Source organism: Phascolarctos cinereus, unplaced genomic scaffold (assembly GCF_003287225.1).
Source record: "Phascolarctos cinereus isolate Bilbo 61053 unplaced genomic scaffold, phaCin_HiC Scaffold_5;HRSCAF=322, whole genome shotgun sequence".
In the NCBI taxonomy this organism is placed as follows: Eukaryota; Metazoa; Chordata; class Mammalia; order Diprotodontia; family Phascolarctidae; genus Phascolarctos; species Phascolarctos cinereus.
In genome coordinates this window covers 345317621-345341894 of record NW_027555958.1, presented here as the reverse complement: position 1 = coordinate 345341894, position 24274 = coordinate 345317621, and the positions used below count along the sequence as shown (strand labels likewise).

General features: G+C 37.7%; 1 protein-coding gene across 6 annotated transcripts in view; it reads right to left on the bottom strand.

Moving 5' to 3' along the window:
• Positions 1–16225, bottom strand: part of WDR64 (WD repeat domain 64) — a 174253-nt gene extending 158028 nt beyond the window's left edge. For 4 of the 6 annotated variants that reach the window (XM_020982060.2, XM_078156256.1, XM_078156257.1 and 1 more), the window contains exons 1-2: positions 15866–16225; positions 11040–11170 (exon numbers count right to left, since the gene is read on the bottom strand). In XM_020982060.2, the coding sequence (XP_020837719.1) occupies positions 11040–11170; positions 15866–16010 (276 nt within the window). In that variant the 5' untranslated portion in view covers positions 16011–16225. Of the gene's footprint in view, positions 1–11039; positions 11171–15865 lie in introns of those variants that run through there. The other 2 variants (XM_078156259.1, XM_078156260.1) reach the window with 2 other exon arrangements.
• Between the last annotated feature and the right edge of the window lie 8049 nt (positions 16226–24274).

Genomic DNA, 24274 nt, shown 5'->3' with positions numbered 1-24274 from the left:
TCCACCTCATTTTATGAATACAACTTAGTACAATTACAAACACCTGTACCAAACAGCATACAAAACTGTAACAATAATTGTAAAATTGGGCAACCAGTTTGACTCAGATTTTGGTCATTAGAGTGTTTCTGCTGCCACTTGTATTTTATTTCAATAGGGATAAAAATGCTTTATTTATTTTTGTGCTAATGAATGCTAGTTTCCGAGAAAAAAAAATAAATTCTGTGAAAGATATGCAGTTTGGAATAATTCCCTACATTTAGATATCTCCTGTATTCAAAAAACCTAGAGCAATGGACAATCATCAGCAAACCCATGCAGATTTCTAATTACATTTTTTCCCCCCTGGGGACAATACAGCAACCCTAGGAAGTAAAAGGGAACAGATGTGGGGAAAGAGGAGGAGTAATTGCATATGAATCTACAACTTAGTACACAGAAACCATAGTAATTAGAGCTGGAAGAAACTTTAGTAATTCTCCCCAATCCATTCATTTCACAAAAAAAGGAAACTGAGCCTAGAGAGATCATGTGACACCCAGCTCCAGACTGGCTCAGTGGATCTTTCCACCACACTACTGTAATGAACAGAACCCTAATTAAGGCATAGCAATGAGGGTTTTTCCAGCTGAGCTATTTAAGATCCTAAAAGATGATGCTGTTAAAGTGCTGCACTCAATATACCCGCAAACTTAGAAAACTCCACAGCGGCCAATGGATTGGAAAAGAACAATTTCCATCTCAGTCCGAAAGAAGGGCAATGCAAAGGAATGTTCAAATTAGCAAAAAATTGTGCTCATTTCATACTCCATCAAGATTATGCTGAAGATTCTGCAAGCTAGCCTTCAGCAATATGTGAATTACCAGAAAAGCAGGCTTGTTTTCAAAGAAGCAGATGAACTAGAGACCAAATAGGCAACATTTGCTGGATTATGGAGAAAGCAAAGGAGTTCCAGAAAAATACATCTACTTCTGCTTCATTGACCACACTAAAGCCTTTGACTGTGTGGATCACAACAAAGTGTGGCAAGTCCTCAAAGAGTTGGGAGTACCAGATCATCTTACTTGTCTCCTGAGGAATCTATATGCAGGCCAAGAAGCAACAGTTAGAACCGAGCATGGAACAACTGAATGATTTAAGATTGCAAAAGGAGGGCAACAAGGCTGTAAGTTGTCACCTTATTTTTTTTAACTTATATGCAGAGAACATCAAGCTAAATGTCAGGCTGGATGAATCAAAAACTGGAATTAGGGTTGTTGGGAGAAATATCAACAGTCTGAGATATGCAATAATACTATTCTGTTAGTAGAAAGTGAAGAGGAATTAAGAAGCCTCTCAATGAGGGTGAAAGAGGAGAGTGTAAAAGCTGGCTTGAAGCTTAACATAAAAAAAATTAAGATCTTGGCAAGTGGTCCCCTAACTTCCTGGCAAATAGAGGGAAAAGAAATGGAAGTAGTGTCAGGTTTTGTATTCTTAGGCTCAAAGATCACTGAAGATGGAGACTATAGCCATGAAATTAAAAGACTCTTGTTCCGGGGCAGCTAGGTGACCCAGTGGATAGAGCTCTGGCCTCAGACCAAACACTTGACACTTACTAACTATGTGACCCTGGGCAAGTCACTTAACCCCATTGCCTAGACCAAAAAAAAAAAAAGACTTAACTCCATGGAAGCTATGGCAAATCTGGACAGCATACTAAAAATCAGAGACATCACCTTGCTGACAAAGGTCTGTATAGTCAAGGCTATGGTTTTTCCAGTAGCAATGTATAGCTGTGAGAGTGGGACTATAATGAAACCTGAGCACTGCAGATTTGACCCTTTCAAATTGTAGTGCTACAGAAGACTTTTGAGAGTCCCTTTGACAGCAAGAAAGTCAAATCCGTCAATACTTAAAGAAATTAATTCAGCTATTCACTTAAAGATCAAATACTGAAGCTGAAGCTTACATACTTTGGCCCCATAATGAGAAGACAGGACTCATTGGGAAAGACCCTGATATTAGGAAAGATTGAAGGCAAAAGGAAAGGGGGACAGCAGAGAATGAGATGGATAATGTCATGGAAGCTTTTGCCTCCCCCAAAAGGTGAGTTTTTTGCCTCAAAGTTAATATACTGCCAGGCTTCTTAAACTTTCCTATAAAGCAGACTAAAGCCTGGCTGGAAAGAGACCTAATAAGCAAGGTGGGGAAGGAGGACACTTTAAAGGAAGCAAAAGTATTTGAGAAGGCATCAATATAGTTAATGTCTGTGAGTATGGGGCAACAACTTAGGTAGAGAAAAAATGGTGGGCCAGATATGGAACTCCTTGAGAAAGGAGAGACAAAGTCAAGAAGCCTTGAGTTCAAATCTCACTTCAGATACTTGGTGGTTGTTTTCCTTCATTCTCAGAAGATGACCAAAATGACATCACTGTGTTGGGGTCAGGGTACAGTGTGGCTGATCACAGGTATTGTTGCTGATCAAATCAGTATTGACAAGCTCAGAAGGCTGTCCCATAGGTCAAGCACAAATATTTGGAGTGGAGACAGCTCTAAATTTGCACATCTCACATTTCTTTTGGGCTAATAAAATTCTGCTGTGCTCATAGAACACAGTGCCTTCTTTGATGCAGACATGCCATGCTGGGTGGTCTTGTGCCAGTGTTTCCATGTCTCACAGTCAATCCCAAGGTCCTTCAGAGAGACCTTGAAGAGTGTCCTTGTATAACTTCTTCAGACCTCCATATGAGCCCTTGTGTGAGTTCTCCAAAAAATAGTCTTTTAGGCAAATGTACATTTGGCATTCAAACAATGTGGACAGCCCCTCAGAGTTGCGCTATCTGCAGTAGAGTTTGAATGCTTGGCAGTTCAGCTCAAGAAAGGACCTCAGTGTTTGGTACCTTATTTTGCCAGGTGATCTTCAGAATCTTCTTGAGGCAATTCAAATAGAAGGAATTCAGTTTCCTGGCATGGCACTGGTATACTGTCCAGGTTTCCCAGGCATGTGTGAGGTCAGCAAAGGCTCTATATTCCTTCAACTTGGTAGGCAACCTAATACCTCTTCTCTCCCACACTTTCCTTTGGATCCTTCTCAAACACTGAGCTAGCTCTGGCAATATGTGCATCAACCTCATCTATGTGTACATCCCTGGAAAGTATACTGCCAAGGTAAGTGAATCCACAGCCTCAGATTTGGAACTAGATCTGGAGTACTTAATCTTTTTTTGTTGACCCCATTGGCAAACTGATAAAGCCTATAAAACTCCTTCTCAGAACAATGATTTTAAAAATGTAATTGAAGGAAATGCTAAATTTCAGTTAGGAAGTAGTGAAAATAAAGATGTAATTCTTTCCCTGTCCAAGTTTATGCATGCTTTGGAGGAGGGGGTAGTCTGTGTACTCCAGGTTCAGCACTTCTGGGCTAGATGATCTCTAAGATCCCATTCTAACTCTAAATTTTGCATCAATCATCTCAATTTACTCTTCAGTGGTTATTTGTCAATTGATTTTTCATTCTCTTTTTGGTATGCCTTGTGAATACAGATGGGGCTGTATTTTCACCAGAGCCACCTGGAGAACCATAGGGTTCATTCAAAGTGCTGCCCTCATATCAAGAGAAGCAGTAACAATCACAGTTAAATCTGTGCAGGTCTCCCATCAAATCTCTTCTGGTAATGCTTAGGGCAACTTGAGTGTCTTCCCGTACTGATATTGCTAACCCCAGAAACTAGCTCATGATGACAGCATCTATATGTTCATCACTAAGAACTCAGCATCTCAGGAGAACACATTACTTAGGTAGGAGAGATTCAGCCTGACTAAGTCTGTGGAAATCTGTAGCCAAGAAAACTAAGTACGTCTTGGAAAGTTTACAGTAAATCTAAGGCTGACGTACTTTGGTTCTCTCAGCTAACATTTTCTTAAAGCATGAAACATGATTTAAAAAAAACTCTAAGTGAGAACTAAGCATCATCCATTTTTTTTTACAAAACAGAATTATTCATTCATTAGTCATAATTAATCATCTTTGACTCATAGTGTTATTAATGGTACTCCCAGAACCCTTCTCTCCTATTTGCATCCTTTCCTTTCCCTGCACACAGTAAGTACATTTACATTCTAATTTTTTTTTTATCAAAATCATAACATAATTTCCATGTGAAAGCTAAACCATGACCCCTTGTGAGTTTTTAAAACTCTTATGAATGCACCTTTGAAACTTGCCCATGCCAGTATACTTGTGCAAAATTGTAAGGACCTCAAGCTAAAAACATATAGATCCAAGATCCAATGTGTGGATCTAAGGAACCCAAGAGGCTAATGGTGACTCACAAACTGTTACAATGTGGAGAATTGTAAAGACTTAGACCTGTTATTGCATAGACAATTTCATGGGGCTGTTTTGGTTTGTTTTTCTGGTCACATAACTAGTATATTTCTACATAATGAACCAGATGTACCAAATCAACTAGAGTAGAGGGGAAAGAATACTGGGCTTAAAGTCAGAAGCTCTAAGAAGAACTGACACAGAGGAACCCTACTCTCACCAGGAATGAGTAAAGAGGGAACAATACATACATATATACATACATACATACATACATATATATACACACACACATATATACATATATATGTACATGTATATATATCTAGAAGGGAATAAAAGTCTTCTAAATTCAGAAAGAAATAAAAGGCTAAGGGGATAGGGATGGGAGAGAGGATAAGGGAGGTATTTTTTGAGGGAAACCTATTCACATCAGACTTGGGTTAAAGAGAGAACAATATATACATTTAGAAGGGAATAAAAGACTTAAATTTACAAAGAAATAAGAGAGTGAGGGAATAGGATAAAGGGGGGTATAGAAGGGTGTCTAGGTTAACAAGAATAGACTAAACAGGGAATAACATATCTGGAAGGCTATAAAAATCTTCAAAACTTGGATAGAAATAAAAAGGTAAGGGGAAACTGTAGGCGGGGAGGATAAAAGAAGGATCTTTGATGGGGCATAGGTTAAGTAATAGAAGGCTAAGGTAGTGAGTAGAAGTAAAGTAGAAGAGTCAGGAGGGAAAGGAAATAAGAGATACACACAAACAAAAAAGATCAGGAGTAGAATTTATTAGGGGAAAAAAAAGCAGGGATAGGAATCATGATCTCTGACAAAGTTAAAGCTAAAGTAGATTTAATCAAAGAGAAAAATAGGGAAACTACACTATATGTCAGCCATATAAATCAATATTATTTTAGACTATTTAAAATAACTAGACAGTGTAAGGTTGGAATATTGATCTGGTATAGGAAATTATGAGTTGGTAGACTTAGAAAAATATGGAAAGACTTGAACTTTTGAAGAAAGTGGTTATCTACCCTCAGAGAAACAGAGGACAAACAAATATAAAAAGGTTTTACATAGATACATATGAATATATATGTCTGCATATGAGTAGGATTATAGATATCTAAGTATGTATGTGTATGTGTGTCTGTGTGCATATATGTATAGGAAGGGTGAGAAAAGAACAAAGTAAAAAAGTGCACAGCAGAGAACAAAAGAAAACTTACAAGGAAGCAAAGATGGACAGCTCAGAACACAATGTGTAATATTTGTTATATAGGCTTTCTTGAAATGGAAATGTATTGCTGGGTATTTGAATCCTCTCTAACGTTCTGCTGTGCACGTGGCCATGCTTTTTGTTCTTTTCTTATTTTGTATTTAAGTTTAAAAGTAATTTTTTTGAAAGTCAGAAACTCTAGGTTTGATAATAAACCCTGCACTTGACTAGCTGCATGACTGTGGAGCTGAGGACAAATCGTATAATCTTTCTGAGCTTCGGTGTCCTCAAATGTAAAATGAGGGTAATAGTACTTTAACTACCTATTTCAGAGGGTTACTGTGAGAAAAGCAGTTTACAAATTGTAAAATGCCACATAAATGTGCTATTAAAATAAGATCCCTTCTTTCCCCATTCATTAAAGAAAATGAAAATAATTTTGCAGTGCTTACAAGGTTTACAGAATAGCACTTTCCTAATGCCAGCCTTGAGAAGTAGACATCATAATTATTATTTTCATTTTACAGTGAAAGAAATTGAGAACCTTTAATTTGCCTATGTCACAAATAGTAAGTTTTCAAGTAGGTGTTATAGGCATGCTGATTTCAATTAATGTTCAGTCTAGAACTCCTTCCAGTTTGACATGTTTACTGCCTATAAAGCCATACTCTGAATATCTCAAATCATTGACTCTTGGTTCTCCAAGAGGATTCCAATGGAGTACAAGCTCTAATAGAGCTTTCTACAAAGCCAGGAAGGCATTAAGCAATGGGCTAGTGATAAGTTATGTGCTAGTCTTCCAGGATCAGACTTGCTAAGAGCCAAGAAGCCTGGCTGCCAAATTTTCTTTTGGTATCAACTACAGTAAGTCTAAAAGGGTTTTAATCCACATTGGTAGGAGGATTTTGTCTTCTTCCAAGTAACTGCAAGCTCCTTGAGGGCAGGGACTTTTTGCCCTTTTTTGCATCGCCAGAGGTTAACACAGTGCCTGGAACATTGTAGGTGCTTAATAAATGATTGAGTACTCACATTTATGAGATCAAAGATATTTGGACCTGGCTCATCATAGTAAGTCCTTTAATAAATGTTTTTTGGTGGATGGATTGATTGCAGGTTGATAAAATTAACAAAATCGATCATACCATAGTCTACATTACTTTTCTGTCTCCAAAGAAGCATTATTGTCTGTTTTCCATTATTGAAATCTGGACATGATCTCTGGGGAATACCCTGGGAAACTTTGCCCTAATACCATGGAGAAAATCAAACTTTATATAGTGGCACTTTGACCTTGTGTCCAATAATCAATATAGTCCTAGAAAGGGGTGGAGGAGTGAGAGTAAGGTACTCTGGTCTTCCAGTTTATGTCAATCCTGCTCTTCCACCTCTTGGTGGATATAAATTGCTGGACCTCATCCTTTTCCACCTTTCCCTCCTATAATCTCCTCCCTTTTCCTATTATCTTCATCAATCAATTAATCAACAAGTGCTGGGACCTAGATATATAAGTACAAAGAATGAAACAAACCCTACTTGAAAGAAGTTTGCAGTCCAATGAAGTGGTAAGGGCAACAAGTACATATAAAAATACACACCGCATAAAAAATAAAGTTAATAAATACATACATACACAATACAGTAGTAAAATACAAGACAATCTGGGAGAGAAAGACAAGGAGCTCAGGAAAGGCTTCATGCAGAAGATGGTTTCTGAATTGCATCTTAAAGGCTAGCCTGAAGCCATAGATTACCATGGTGACATGAATCAAAATAGGAGGTGGGGAAGCTCTTTGGTCAGGATTAAGAAAAAGGAAAACTTTTCCTTTTCTCCAGTTGCAAGCTATAGGTTACAATCAGCATCAGGAATAAGGTCATGAACAAGTTAGGATTAGAGCAAAAAGTCAGCACTAGATTTTCCAATTTGATTTTATTTTGAGAATCTAATCTGGAGTTGACATGACTAAATAATTTATTATGAAATTTAGAGTTGGAAGTGACCTTCCTTCAAGGTCTCTAGCACAACCTCCTTAACATGCCAATGAGAAAATCAGAGCCCAGAGAGGTGAAGAAATAGATATGTTCAAAGTGGGGAATCCATTGGGATTCAAAACTAGGTCTCCTCTTACACCAAAGCTCTTTCAGCTATACCACATTGCCTTTGCAAGTTTTGTCTTTGGGAAGATATTAGTTCACCTGGAAGACCAATTATGAAAAACTACAACCACTCTGCTTCTTCATCTATCTCAACATCTTTCTTATGGGACTGAGTTCCTTGTTAAGGCCATCTGGTTTAATGGAAGCCAGGTGAATCATCCTGGCATATTGTAATGACACATATATGAAGCCTAGTGAGTCATCTGTCACAACATTGTAGAAAATAAAAGTCTTGGCTACTTACTCACAGTGGATATGGATTTCCAGAATTCTAGGTTAGTGCTATTATTATTCAAATGTGGAATTTTACCCTAAGTACCATAGATCCATATTCCTTCAATGTAATGTAGCTATCCTAATTCCTAACCTGCTGCTTCACCCTTCCAAGTTAACTGATTAGAGTTCAGAAGGTCCTGGCCCTATTGTTGAACTGTCATCTCTATGAAGGATTATTCTGAGGATTGCTCTGTATGATAACTAGCATTTATATGATTTTTTTTTAGTCTTGATGTTCCCTTGGAATATTGGTCATCAGACTTTTTTATTTTTATTTTGCTCATCCCATAATATCCTTTGCCATGAGGAATCTTGGCACCTTGAATGTTTAAATTGACAAGAAAACAAGAGTTGTTGGGCAGTTGGTCTTCTAGACCTATTTCCTGGACCTTGAGATTTTTCTGCTTCACCTTCCTTTCCCCCTCAATTTCCCCTCCTCCTCTCCTTTTTTTTCCTCAGAATTAATAGTGAAAATTGAAGATTTGTACCTTTCTTTTAATTTCATTTTTAAGGTTTGTAACATGCTTTACATATGTTAGGTAGATGCTGTTATATCTCCATTTTACAGATAAGGAGACTGAGGTACTAAGAGATAAAGTGACTTGCTCAGTCACACAATTATTAGTGTCTGAAATAGTATTCAAATATAGATCTTCCTGACTCCAAGTCCAAAGGACAAAACCAAAGGAAATGGGTTTAAATGAGAAAAACTTACATAAAAAAGAAAAAAAAAGCCCACTATTTGGAAGTGAGAGTAAACAAGTTTAGGGATAGTACTAAGAGATATTCAGGCATTACCATCACCAGATATATGATGAATAAAATCAGCAACCATTTATATTCAATTCAACAAGGGCTTATTGAGGGCATACTTGTGTGCCAGGCTGCTGTGCTAGGTGGAAGGAGATACAAAGACAAAAGTGAAACAGTTCTTGCCCTCAGGAGGCTGACTTCTACTAGGGAAGGTAGCTTGGCTAGGGAGACACAACGTATGCAGAGACCAGTAAACCCAAAGTACATGCCAAATTAAATACAAAGGAATTGCTATGGAGAGAACACTGAAGGATGTGAGAATCAGGAAAGACCTGTTTTAGGAGGTGGCATTTGAACTAAGTCTTGAAGGGAATGAGGGATTCTGAGAGATTGTGATGAAGCGGGAGTTTTGGCATGGGGGACAAATAGCCCATGCATAGGCAGGAGGTGAGCAGTGGAACAGAGAAAAGGCCAGTCTGGATGGACTGTAGCATGCCTAAGATGAAATGTCATGTAAGGGGATACAGCAAGTAGACTAATGAGGATAGAAAAGAGGAGTAATGGGTAATCAGCTGGAAAAGAGATTTTAGAACTGGAAATGGCCTTAGAAATCTTCTAATCCAACACTTTTACTTTACATATGAGGAAACTGAGGCCCCAGAAAGTTAAATGACTTGCCTAAGGTTGCATAGGTATAAGAGGCATCAGAGGCAGTCTTTGAACCCAGATCTTCTCACTCTGCACTCAGTCCTCTTACCCCCGTGGCTGGAGCCAGATTATAAAGGGTTTTAAATGCCAAAAAATAGGAGTTCATGTTTTATCTCAAAGGCAACAGGGAGCTATTTATGTTTATTAAGTAGGGAAATACTTTAGGAATATCAAGTATGTAAGATGGATTGGAGAGGGGAGAGATTGGATATAGGGAAACCTATTAGGAGGATATTGCAATAGGTTAGAAGAGATCAAGTGGTCCTAAACTCGGTAAGGCATGATTTTATGTATAGGCGAATGTTTGTACTGGAATGACCACCCAGTGGAATGACCTTTTGATGCCTCCTAGAATCTTGTAAAAGCCTTGTTAGAGTCTTGTGGCCTTGCTAAAGACCACATATAATTCAATTCAACAATCATTTCTTAAGTGCCTGCTGTGTGTAACCACCATACTATGGGTTTGGTTACACAAAGAGAAAACAAAAAGTAGTGATCTGCCCTCAAGGAGCTGACATTCTGCTGGAAAGCAAAGCAGGAAAGGTGTGAAAGAAACTTCAAAATTAACCACTAAGCCAAAAAAAATGTAATAAAAGCAAAATACCACCAATGTTTATCAGCTTAGTCTCAGAGTCAAGTTGGAGATGAGAATAGAAAAAGTACAAAAAGATGGAGTTTTTTGTTATCACAGTGACCCCAATTTTCTAACTCTAGGTCAGAGAATGCTTAAATCTAATGACAGCAACTCTGTGAATTTGTTATTAAAATTATTTTTTTAACCAAACCTCTGATTTCATTGGAGTATGGAATTCTTGATGAGGAAATTCTCTCTACTCACGCAGATTAGATTGGCAAGCACTGCAATTTATGATGATGATTACTCAAGGGCACAGTTAGTAGACCAGCTATCTACCAACTAGTACCAACTAGGACTCTACCAACTATGAGTTTAAGAAGGGATAAAAAGAGATTCTCTTTTACCTATCCCAGACTCCATTGGAAGTGACTTCTTAAGAAGTGACCTTCTGTGGATGACACCTAAGGACTATTGTTCTGAAGGATGAGAGAGATTGTCTGAGGAGCCCCTGTCTCTTGTGCTCAAGGGACACTTGCTTCCTTGATGTAATAAAGGGAGAAGTGGCTGGTGTGTAATTAATGACAAGAATATATTGGGATTGACTAATTTTGTGGGTCTGTTCTCTGTGATAGGCAGTTTGATCTGTATTAACAAGTTATTTATTATCAATGTAAATAAATGGCATTTTTCTTATTCCTTTTGACTATGAAGCAAGAACCCTGTCCCAGATTTTAGTACTATAACAATACCTCCACATTCATTGCATATTCTCCTACTTTTCCTCTGAGGTTACCTTCTGTTTACTCAATATAGATCTTGCATGTAAACAGTTATTTGCATAGTCTTCTCCATTAGAATAACAGTTCCTTGAGGGCAAGGACCATGTTTTTGCATTTCTTTGAATTCCCAGCATTTAGGATAGTGCCTGGCAAATAGCATGCATGTCACTATTGCTTAATCAATGTGTAATCAATCTGTAATCCCATACTGAGGAAGATGACTTTGAGATTTCACAGAACAGACATCAAAAATTCCTACCTCACACCAGTCCACGGGTACATCCGGATTGTTGCTGAGTTTCCTGTAGAAGCTTTTCACATCTTGGCTCTTTATTTCTGGACCAAATAGTTCCAATATTGACTCATGGAACTTTTCATAATCAATAGTGTCTGCATTGAAACAAAGAATTAGAGGTACATCATTACCAAATGCTGAAGACTCTATTGCTTAAGTTCATAGAATTGCAGTTAGAAAGAATATCAAGAACCACTGAGTTCAGTTACCTTATTTGCAAATGAGGAAATGGAGGCTCAGACAGCTTAAGTGACTTGTGCAGGGCCACATACCTAGTAAAGTATCAGAAGTGGAATTTCAACCCAGGCCTTTCTAACTCCTACATGAGTCCTGTATCTACTATACCATATTGTTTATTTCAACATGTACCACTCTGATCATCTTAGTAGTTTATTTCAGTTTGTAAGAAGCAGATTATTCTGGTTTAAAAAATTCTCTCCTTTTGGACCTGACTAGGTATTGAGTTAGAATATGTTCCAATTCAATGTCCTAGCTCCGCCACCATAGCTCCTGTCTCAACTAAAATTGGAAGGAATTTTTTTTTCCCCTTGTATGACTCCCCAAAGGGAAACATCAGATTTGGTTTATCACTTTTTTGATGTGAATGATCTTACTATTGGTAGCAAACTACCTGCTGTAGTGGTCTATAAGGATTCATTTAGAGTGATTTCTTTATTAGGATGAATTTCTTTTATATCATGTAAGACACAAGATCTGCTATAGCTTGGAACTCTCTGCTGCCAAACTTAGCTTATTAGTCTGAGCTCCATTTATTGGTAAGTGAAAGAATGGGTCAGGCGTGGATTTCAAAACCCTAACAGATTTTTTGTTGTTGTTGTTTTACTCTCTATAATCCCATTTATGGTTTTCTTGGCAAAGACCTTGGAGTGGTTTGACATTTCCTTCTCCAGCTCATTTTATAGATGAGGAAACTGAGGTAATTAGGGTTAAGTGACTTGCCCAGGGTCACACAGCTAGTAAGTATCTGAGATGGTATTTGAACTCAGGTCCTCTTGACTTCAGGCCCAGTGCTTTATCCATTGCACTACCTAACTGTCCTATGTATAATAGATTAAACCAAGTCAATGAACAAACCTACTAGTATGAGAGGTGCTTATATTTCATACTTACCAAAAACTTGTTGATACAAATAAGGAGATTTTTTTATATCTGAGATGATTTCTAGGCTACTGTTTGAGTTACTGACAAGAAGACTAAAAGGTATTGAATCCAAGACCAACACTTGTAGATAACTTATGAGTAACCTCAGACTAATTCATTTTTAAAAATTACTTTCCAAGTGTCATCTTGATTTTTACCATGGTCTTAGATTGCTATTAATATTCTAGAGCCAATTATTAAAAGAGTGGGTTGTAAGCATTTATAAAGAGAATTACTATTAGCATGAGTTCATTGAGATAAAATCATTCTAGACAATCCTTTTTGTCCTTTTGGTAACAGAATTACTAGATTGTAGGTCATAGAATGCCTTAGACCAGAGATCCACAAATCCATGTGCCGTTGGACCTCAGAGCATACTTGAAGTGTTACAAGGGGTCTTCAAATCCAAGTATGAATCCACAGATAATCAAACATAACTCCTACGATCTGAAATATTATGTATTAAATATATGGGCATTATTACTTTCAAAAGAAATTACTTTTCAGAGTCAGCTTGATATAGTGGGTAGAGCCAGGAAGACCTCCATCTAATTCCTGCCTCTGACGTTTACTAGCTGCATGAATATAGGATAAAAGTCACTTAAGGACTCTGAACCTTACTGTAAAAATGAGAATGATAATAATTAATAATACTACCACTATCTGTAGTATTCATCTCACAAGACTTTTTATAAGACCTAAATGAAAATGCAAACTTTACAATGCTACATATAAATATTAGTTATTGCTCAGATGTGGCTGTGCTTTTGGGAATTTATTGATGCATAGACTGTGCACAACAGATTCAGGAGCCTGGTTAAAGTCAAGGTATGTTACATTTATCATTTCCCCTAAGGCTTTCAAGTTCTGTCATTTTGTCACAGCAAGAGATTAACTTAGCAGTACTGTCTTTGCTCAACTAAGTTAATTGCTAACCAGTATCCCATTTCATTTCAAAGAATTTATAAAACTACAGAAGACGAGAAATCTGTAATGTGACTTTCAGAGTTCAATTTGTTCTGAAACAGTGTTACAGAATCATCACATTTGTCCAACCCTCTCATTTTAACAGATGAGGAAACTGAGGCCCAGAGGTCACACAGTATATAGTACAAATAGCCAAACATAATCTTTCCATTAAGCCATTTGTCCTCAATGTTAGGTGTCAACACTTTAGGAAGGTAAGTATTTTTACTGGTAGGCAGCTACAATATAGCCAAAATATACCCACAGAAGCAAAATAGACTGTGGTTTGGCATGCTACTAGCCCCTATATATTAATTGGGAATTTCTCACCCAGTAATATTTCCACTACTCCCTTTTAATTTCTGCATTTGTCACCACTACCTTTGATCTTGTGATGCTGGCAGTAGCTTTATATAGGTTACATAGATCATGTGATATGGGAGGGTGTGGGGAGCAACTAAGTGGCATAGTGGATAGAGTTCTAGGTCTGAAGTCAGGAAGGCTCAATCTTCTTGTGTTCAAATCTAGCCTTAGACACTTATTGTCTATGTGATCCTGGGCAGGTCATTTAACCCTATTTACTTACCTCAGTTCCTCATCTGTTAAAAGAACTGGAGAAAGAAATGGCAAACCACTCCAGTATTGTTGCCAAGAGAGCTCCAAAATGGGGTCATAGAGAGCTGGACATGACTGAAATGACTGAACAACATGTGATACTGGGGCACTTTAACCTTTCCATCATGACCCGTGCAGGACTGGGGCAGGGGAGCATACATTCCGACCAACCACCTTCACAGAATCAGAGGAACTGAGAGTTAGAAAGCAACTCAGTGATGGTCTAGCCCAGGACTAGCCCAGGAGTGGGAAACCTGAGGCCTCAAGGCCCCGGATTCTCCACCCCTGATCTAACCCAACTCATATGTGAAAGAAATCTCCACTGTAACAAACCCAACAAGTGGTCATCCATCCTCCATCTGAACACCTCCAAGGAGGAAGAACCTACCCCCTCTGGAGGTGTCCATTCTGCTTTTGGATACCTCTGATTATTAGGAAGTTTTTCCTTGCCTTAAGCCTAAACTGGTCTCTTGGCAGCTTTCACCAATATTTCTCCTGATCCTGCCCTTGGGGACGAATCCCCCCTCCATGTAATAGCCCTCCTTGAATATATAAAGCGTCATTTCATGCCACCTTCCCCTAAGTATTCTCTTCTCCAGGTTAAATATCCCTAATTCCTTCCTTTCATAGAGAGCCTGAAAGCCCTTTACCTAACATGTCACACACTCACCCTTCATGGTCTCAGCTGCCCTCCTCTGGACCCCCCCACAACTTATTAATACTCTTTTTAACCATAGAGCCCAGAACTGAACGCAATATTTCAGGTGAAGCTTGATAAGAACAGTGAGAGCTTGATAAGAACTTGGTAAGAACAGATAAGAACTTCTTATTCCAGGAATCTATACCTCTCTTAATATACCCCCTCAAAAATTGAATTTGCTTTTTTTGGTCTTCATATCACACTGCTGACACTGCTTGAGCTGTCATTCCAGACTTTTTTTTTTTAAATCAGAACCTCTGCCTTGTCCATGCCTCCCCCAACTAGTATATATGAAATTGATTTTTGGTGCCCAAGTGCAAGGTTTTACATTTATCCTTGTTGAATTTCATCTTGTTAGTACTTAGCTTACCCTCCTGAACTCCTGTTTAGCAAAGAATTCATTCAGAAGACAACAATAATTGATACTTGTATGGCTCTTTAAAGTTTGAAAGCACTTTACACACATCATTCTAATTCAATCATCACAACAATTATGTGAATTAGGTACTACAGATATCATCCTCATTTTACACATGAGTAAGTTGAAGAAAGTAATCAACTAGCCTGTGGTCCTACAGTTAATGCCATTGGAGGAATTGAACCCAAACCTTGTTGACTAGAAATTTAGCATTCTATCTCTGATACCGTTCTGCTTCACACAAGCTACACATACCTAAGTACTACCTAACAAAAGTTAGGTCTCATATAAAGTAGAAATTCCTGTTGTTGAGTTGTATCAATTGTGTCCAACTCTTCCTGACCCCATTTGAGGTTTTCTAGGGAAAGATCCTGGAGTGGTTTACCATTTCCTTCTCCAGCTCATTTTGCAGATGAGAAACTGAGGCAGGCAGAGGTTAAGTGATTTGCCCAAGGTCATACAGTAATAAGTGTCTAAGGCTGGATTTGAACTCAGGGAGATGTGTCCTCCTTACTCCAGGCCCATCACTCCATCCACTGAACCACCTAGCTGCAAAATGCATTAAAGTTGAAGGTATGGATTTCAACTGGCCACCTTCAGCAAGGAAAATCGGTCTGAGTGTACTTAGTTCACTAATTATAGTGATATTAGAGGGTTCATGAAAGGAAAGGTGATGAGTGACAAGGCTGTCATTATATTAACTATGTTCTTGGGTCTAAACCTAATCTCAGAACAGAATAGCATGAACTTGACTGAAAAATATCTCACCCATTTCCAATTTTTTCCCCACAGAAGAATTTGAAAAGAAATATTGTAACCTCGAATGCTGACATGTAACAGGGTGGGACTGTCACTGCTCCTAAATTCTACATAGTTTGGTCAGCCTGATTTTTTGGATTCTTTGGGAGGTCTTGACATTTCTGACCTTACCTTCATTTTTGACATATATGCCTAGTCTTTCTTCTTTTTTCTGGATCACTGTTGTTTCCACTAACTTCCCAAATTTCTTCAAGGCATCTGTGAAATTGTTAAATTCATTTATAACGTTGGCCTGCTTGTCTTCAGAGATCTCCATAGGGACATAGGGGTATCTTTATTTCTGGATGGAAATGATGACACTAATCTGATGACCTGAAAATTCTTCCCGTTGTAATGGTGTTCCCCCAAAGTCTCTGTTTTTGCTCTGATGTTCATTCCTTTGATCTTAAAATCCCATGCTGTAGAATGGGAACAAGTTGTGCTGCTAGGATGTTAGCAGGAAAGATGACTTTGGATTTACAAGCCCTACATCCTGGCTATCCCTTCAGGGAAAGCTCTGACCTCATAATATTCCCTCAATACTCTTCATAAGGTCCCTATTACATCATAATGTGTGCTGGTTTCTTCATTTAAATACTAGAAAGACATTACTGAGATTTCTCTTCCTATGTGTATATTGAGTGGGAGGGGGGTGGATATTAAGTAAAGAGTAGGTGAGGGAATACACTTAAATGCTGTGAATTCAGACATTACACACGTGTTTCCTCTCCTGTCATAGCCTCCTGACCCTCTGTTCTCCTTCCTACTTCAAGTTGCTATGGAGAGTATGCTTGGTACTTTTTTTTGAAGCTGCACTGGATGGAATAAATTGAGTTGTAGACTATTTGCTGGAGATAAAAGTAAATTTTTAGCAACATCAGTTCATCCTGCAAGTAAGAAGCAACACAGAGCAGTGGAAAGAATGTTTTATTTGGAGGCAGAGGAACTGAGTTCAGATAAGTCTAGGGTCTGCTAATTACCTGTGTGACTTCACAGGTCTCTGGGCCTCAGCTTCTCCATCTGTGCACATCAGGAGTTGGACCAGATAAACTCTAAGGTGTCTTTAAGCTCTAATACTATGATCCAAATATTTTCTTAGTTGTCATTGTGATCCTTAGAAATGTAAAGATCTGACCTTCCTGTATTTTTTTTAAGCAAACCTGTGATTTCATCAGGTGCTCAGTCTACCATTGTAGACCAGCACCTACTCTGCAACTAAGCCTTAGAGAGTTGCCTAGGGTGAAGTTAAAGTAACTTGGGTGAGGTGGGGTGGGGGTGGGGAGACATGAAGTTAAGTGATTTGGGGCAGGGGAGAGGGTGGAATGAAGTTAAGTGACTTGCTCTGGTCACATAGCCTTTTCTGAACTCAGGAAGAACTTAAAACCAGGTCTTCCTGACTCCAAGGCCAGTTCTCTAATCATGCACCACTTTGCCTTTTCTTCTTTTCATGGTCTTTATCATAAATTTGAAAAAGCAAGCCAGTGGAAGGTAAAGGAATTTTCAGGGTAGCCTGAGAAGATGCTTTTCTGCAACTCACCCAGAAAAGATTGCTCTTCCTGAAAGAGCTCTTCCTCATGTTCCTTAACCAAGACTGCTGACCTTCAGTTCTTCCTGGAAATGACTCTCTAATAGTATTTTTGGGCAGCTAGGTGCAGCTAGGTGTCCAAGTGGATAGAGCGCTGGGCCTGGAGACAGGAAGATTTATCTTTCTGAGTTTAAATCTTGAGACACTGGGCTGTGTGACCCTGGGCAATCACTTAACCCTGTTTGCCTCAGTTTCCTCATCTCTAAAATGAACTGGAAGAGAAAATGGTAAACCACTTCAGTATCTTTGCCAAGAAAACCCCAGATGGGGCTCTTGAAGAGTCAAACATGACTGAACCCCAACTAATAGTATTTCAGTCCTCATTTACCTTCTTTGTAGTTCATATACTCATATGAAGTAGATTTTACCTATTGCTTTGTTATTCACCTGTGACCAAAAAAATTCAACATCCAGAAGTATCAGCAACTCACTGGTGAGTTATAAATGGCATTGCCAGACACCTCCAGTTTCATTTAAAATTCATACTTTTTCATTGCACTACTACACATCTGTCCACCTCTAATGAGAGCACAAGAAGTATGTAGATGTAGGAAAACACCTACAATCAATATGATGATCACAGTCTCTGGAGCAAGAAGACCTGGGTTGAGATTTCACCTCTGACCTTGTGGTTCACCTTGTGACCTTGAGGAAGTCTCTTAACTTCCCTGGGTTTCAATTTTCTCATTTGTAAAATAAGAAGGTTAGAATAAATTATGTCTAAGGACCCTCCCAGCTTTAAATCTATGATCCTATCATTTTAGCTCAATATGGGTACCCCAGTGTAATTCCCTGTAATTCCACTTTATAACTTCACTTCCACAACTCTAAGGGACACATTTTTAATGACTAATGTCTGCAGTCTAGCAGTGGTAAAATATTACTTCTACTCTTGGTACTGCAATCTCTCCCATTAATTTAGTGCTTCATGTTTTGAATAATGCACAAATAGACTTCCAGTTGAGATGGCAATGGTTATAGAGCATCCCAGATCTCTCACATATAATCAAGCAAATATTTTTAAAAGGCACCAGATCAAATAATGAAGAAATTCAAAGAGAAATAACAGTAGGCTCCTTTATTGCAGCTCAGGACTGCAGAAAAAGCCTGAATAAGCAGGTATGGAAGATGGGTCATACCAAGGAAATTAGCATGAACTTAATTGCCCTGAAACCCTGAAGCCCATTGCAACATTCTGATCACGTGGACCAGAAAACTGCAGTGTCTTGACTGGTGGGTTCAGAAATCTTCAGGGACAGGTGGTCATAAACTATAATGTACTAAATTGGAATGTTACAGGGGCCCAAAAGACCACTTATCCCTTTAGTGGGTACCACAGGGGAGGTGGGATAAGGTTGGTCAGGAGACTGTGGAGTCCTTAGGAGGACACCCCAGGGAAACTAGAAGATCTTAGAATTCTGACACTTTAGCTTTCCAATCCTCTGGATGCAGTCACACAAGAAAAATTGGAAGTGAGCAACAGGAGTGCAAGAAATAAAGGTTAGGACTAAACAGAGCCTTATGACACCATCCAAAAGTATAGGAGTGAAGAATAAAGTTTGGTTCTGGCAAAAAAAAATCATAATCATAGATTCAGTCACAAAGGACCTTAGAGATCATCGAATTTAATCTTTTCATGTTATAGATGAGGAAACTGATTCCTAGAGAAGTTAAGTATCCAAACAAAGAATTGAGTTCAGAGATATGTGTAAATAGAAGAAAACAATGAACAAAGAGCTAAAGGTCAACAGATGGCCAAGTTGTAAACACAGAAGAATAGAGTAATTCCACAGTAAATACAGAGTCTCAAGGGGAAAAAATGGCTTGGCCACAAGGACTCCAAAAGTGGTTGGAAAAAATGAAGGGATAAAAATAATAAAATTATAAGTATAATAAGAGCTCTGGAAGAAAAGTTGTAAAGGTGAACAAATATCATAGAGCAGAAGGCAGAAAACTTTACCCAAGAAGCAGTCTTCCTGAAAATTAAAATGGAGCGAGTGGAACTCATTGACTTTATGAGAAAACAAGAAATATTATAAGAAAATCAAAAGTTTGAAAAAATAAAAGAAAAGGTAAGAAACCACCAAAAATAATTAAGCTGGATAACATAGGTCAAGGTGAGATAATTTATAATAAAAATCGTCAAACTTCCTGAAAATCATGGCCAAAAAAAAAGCCTGGACAACATATTTCAAGAAATCAAAAGAAAACACCCCAGAACTGTTAGAACGAGTAAGAAAAGTAAAAATAGAAAGAATCCACTGATCACCTCTGGATTCAGGGAGGGAATAGGCATGAGGAAAATGTATTTTAATTTCAAAGAGTTGATCATAATGGATGATTAAATATTTAAAAAGTATAAGAAACATTGATCAGGGTCTGGGATTAGTACAGAGAAGGAATAAATTACTCAATTATAGATTACAAGTGTAATGCAGAACATTATTTTGCCATTTAGGTAGGAGGGCCCTTTAAGCCATGGAAAGCAAAAGTTGGTGCTTAATCTTCCCCCAGACCTCTTTCCTCCTAAATCTAAACTATAGTGAAATGTACTCTTGCATAGCTCAGCATAGTCCATACCTCCAACACAAATGGATAAGAAAGCTTGCAATATAATTGCTTTAGATAATTATGTTTATACCAGAGACCAGGACGCCTGGTCTGGTTTGTGTGACCTCTGACCCATAATAATGGGGTGTTCGGCTGCTTGTGCTTGTACTTGTGCACCAATTTCTCCCTAGTCTCAGAAATGCTGTCTCTAACAACCATTCCCCAGCCCAAGGACACTGTGCCTAGCAGTTATTTGTGCATGGGCCTCAGCATAACCCTTATCTCTCTCCCTGGTACAGCTACACAGAGCTGGGCTGCTCAGGCCCCAGCCCTCAGATCATGTCTCTGGAAGCCTCCCAATTCCTCAGTAAGTTCCTTTTTTGTGAGAAAGCTTTCCCTTGTTGCAGAGCATTCTCATGTCAAGACAGAGGGAGAGGGGTGTCCTTGAGCAGCCCAAGAACTCTTCCTCTTGCCAGACTTCAAAGATCCATCCCCCTCCCTGTCCGGTATACTCCCTGTACTTTCCCATCCATAGCCCCCAAAGACACCTGCATCTTTGGATTACCTCATCAGTGTTCCTTGCATTTCTTTCCCATGCTCTTTTCTATATAAACCCTAGCTCAACCCCTGATGGGGGCTGCTTGATTTGGATGTGCATACCCCTTGCAGCCATGCGCTAATAAAGTCCACATCTTAAATTATGTCTGGGTCTCACTTGCTGATTTCTTGGTACAACACAAGTATCTTCAGATTTCTTCTCTTTATCCATTTCTTTCTTCTTTATAAAGAGAAGAGTGAGGGAGAAATACAAAAAATAAGAGGCTATAATGGAGAGAAATATAATTAATAATAATAACGGTAAACCTGAATAGGATGAATTCATCCATAAAAATGATGACAGTAGCAGAATGGATTAGAAGGTAGAACCCAATAATATGGTGTTTACAAGAAACACACCTGAATTGGAAGCAAACTATTTCAATTATAGTTTACTATTGTTTATAAGATCCCTTTACTTTCTCTCACTGCTGCCCAATTCTTCTTTGTAAAGTGGGAAGAAAAAAGAAAAAAGTATTAAAGGTTATGATGGATGGAAAGTCACAATTCACAATTATAACACTGAACATGAATGGGGAGAATTCACCCATAAGATGGGGAAGGGATTAGGTAGCCAAACCTAATAATATTTTGTTTATAAGAAACACACTTCAAGCATAACAATTCATCAGGAGTTAAAATGGGGAGCTTGGAAAGAATTTATTATGTTTCAGGTAAATGTTTTAAAAGTAAAGGTAATAATAAATAATGATAGCTGGCATTTATGTGGTATTTAAGGTTTGTAAGGTACTTTATAAATACTAATTTATCTTTATAAGAACCCTGGAATGTAGGTGCTAGCTATTATTATCCATATTTTACAGGTAAGGAACATGAGGTAGAAGGGGTTAAGTTACTTGCCTAGGGTCATACATCCAGCAAGTGCCTGAGGTTAGATTTGAAGTCAGATGACTCCACGTCTAGGGCTCTATCCACTACACTTGACAATGCAACAGTAAAAATAGACATTATTAAAAAGATAAGCAAGGCAATTATATTATGCTTAAAGATACCATATATAATTAAATGATGTCAACCTTTAATATCTATGCACTGATAATAGAATGTATATATACACACACATAAATATTTATATCTATACATAAAGTTTGTATATGTATGTATGTATCTATAGATATAGATATATATTTAAAGGGAAAATTAGTTAAATCACAAGGAGAGATAGTAAGTTATAATAGTTGTAACCTCTATGTGCCCCTTTCAGATCTAGAAAATCTAAGAAAAAATCCAAGATAAATAAAAAAGAATTTAAGGACCTGAATAAAATTTTAGAAAAATTAAATATGATGGTTTTCTGGTGATTATTAATGGGAATAGGAAGGAATTCTATATACATATAGCTAAGTTATGTATGTCATCTTTAAAAAACAGACCATATGACAGGACATAAACCCTCATAAATAAATGCAGAAAATAAGAAACATTAAACATATCCTTTACTGACCATAGCGCAATAAAAAATAAAATCAATGAAAGACCATTGAAGAAAATGTTCAAACTTAAATGACGTAAGTAACTTAATTGTAAAGAATTGGCAGACCGAAGAATAAACCACAGAAACAATTCCATTAAGAAAACTACAATAGTGAGATAGTCAAAACTTCTGAGGCATGTCCAAGGCAATCTTTAATGGAAATTTTATCTTGTTAAACATTTTAATCAACAAAAGAAAGAACAAATCAATGAGTAGCACATGCAGCTAAAATAAAAATCAAAAAATCAAGAAACCTCAACCAAACACAAGTTAGAAATCCTGAATATTATAGATAATTAAAATTGAAAACAAAAAATGGTAAGTAAAGCTACAAGTTAAAAAAAACTAATAAAATAGATTAACTGTTAGCTAATCTATTGACAGAAAAGAGAGGAAATCCAAATCACGAATATTTATTTACCATGTACACTACAAATTTAATTTCTCTAATCTCCATTGGGCCTTCACCACTATAAGGCAAACACTGCATCCTCCCAAATTTATTCACTAGCCCACTTTCCATAGCAGCTGTTCCAAATATTCTCATTGTTCTTCAAGCCTCCCACAACACTCCCTCCCTCATCTCAGCCAAAAACCTTGTCTAATAACTTCACTTAAAAAAAATGACACCATTTGCCAAGATCTCCCTCTTCCTCATCTCATTTCACTCAGATGTCTCCTTTCACTATTTGCTCCCTCACTCTAGTCTCAGATGAAGATGGGGTCCTTCTCCTTACCAACACAAACAACTACATATAATCTTGACTTTTTTCCCTTCCCTATTTCTCCAGCAAATTACCACTTCCCCATCATCATCCATACTCTCTTATCTTCAACCTCTCCCTTTCTAAAAGGCTCTTTCTTTGCTGCTTACAAACAAATAAATGTTTCCCTCATCCTTCAAAAAAAAAATCTTACTTGATCTGATCATGTTCACTAGCTACTATCCTAGATTTCTCTTCTCCTTCATGGCTAAATTCCTTGAGAAATCACATGAGTATACAGTAGCTGTCTCCTCTCCTCTCTTGTTAATCCTCTGAAATATGGCATCTGACTTCATCATTCTTCTGAAACTAGTCTCTCCAAATTTACCAATGATCTTTTAATTGCCACCTCTAATAGGCCTTTTCTCTGGCCTTATCCCTTAGTCCTCAAGAAGACTGACAATGAATCATGCTTCCCACCTTTTTTCAGAGAGATGATAACTAGAGGTGCAGAATAAAACATACATTTTCATGCACAATGTGTGGGGGGGTTTTGTGACTGTATTTTTTTTTGTCACAAGGGAAGGTTTTTCTTTTTCTTTAATGAGGGGAGAATTGGTGGCCATAGTCGAAGTTATTTTGTTGTTGTTAAGTCATTTCAGTAAGGTCCAACTCTTTGTGATCCCATTTGGGGTTTCTTGGCAAAGACACTAGAGTGGTTTGCGATTTCCTTCTCCAGCTTATTATATAGATGAGGAAACTAAGGCAAACTCGGTTAAGAGATCTGCCCAGAGTCACACAGCTAATAAGTGCCTGAGGCCAGATTTGAACTCTGGAAGATGAATATTCCTGACTTCCAACGTGGCACTCTATCCACTGCACCACCTAGCTGCCCCAGTAGAAGTTATAGTGATGAAAGAAAGAAAGAAAGAAAGAAAGAAAGAAAGAAAGAAAGAAAGAAAAGAAAAAAGAAAAAAGAAAAAAAGAAAGAAAGAAAAAAGAAAGAAAGAAAGAAAGAAAGAAAGAAGAAAGAAGAAAGAAAGAAAGAAGAAAAGAAAGAGGAAGAAAGAAAAGAAAGAAAGAAAAGAAAGAAAGAGAAAGAAAGAAAGAAAGAAAGAAAGAAAGAAAGAAAAAAGAAAGAAAGAAAGAAAAAGAAAGGAAGGGAAGGAAGGAAGAATATTATAAAAATATTAAAAGAAGAGAACAGAAGGAAGACCAATGTATATAGTAATGGCAGTTTCAAGTTTTGTACAGAATCTGTATGTGTGTGTGTGCGTGCATTCTTGAATATTGAAAAGGTCATGTTTGTTCATATTTATTAAGTACATAAAATTTATTTTAAAAAGATAATCGTTAATACAGGATTTTTTGCTTGTCTATGAATATTTGTTATAAGGATTTTCTTTTTGGGGGGCAGTGTAGTTGGTGGGAGACAGGGTCATAATAGAGTTACCCAAAAAAAAGAAAGGCAAGTAATTGAGGCATTTTAAAAAATAGAATAGAAGGAAGTCAGAAAAAAACATCGACAAGCAGGACAGCTTTGAAAGTTACATGTTGAGCTTATTACAGACCTAAAAGGAAAAACCAAGGTGTATATAATAAATTCACAG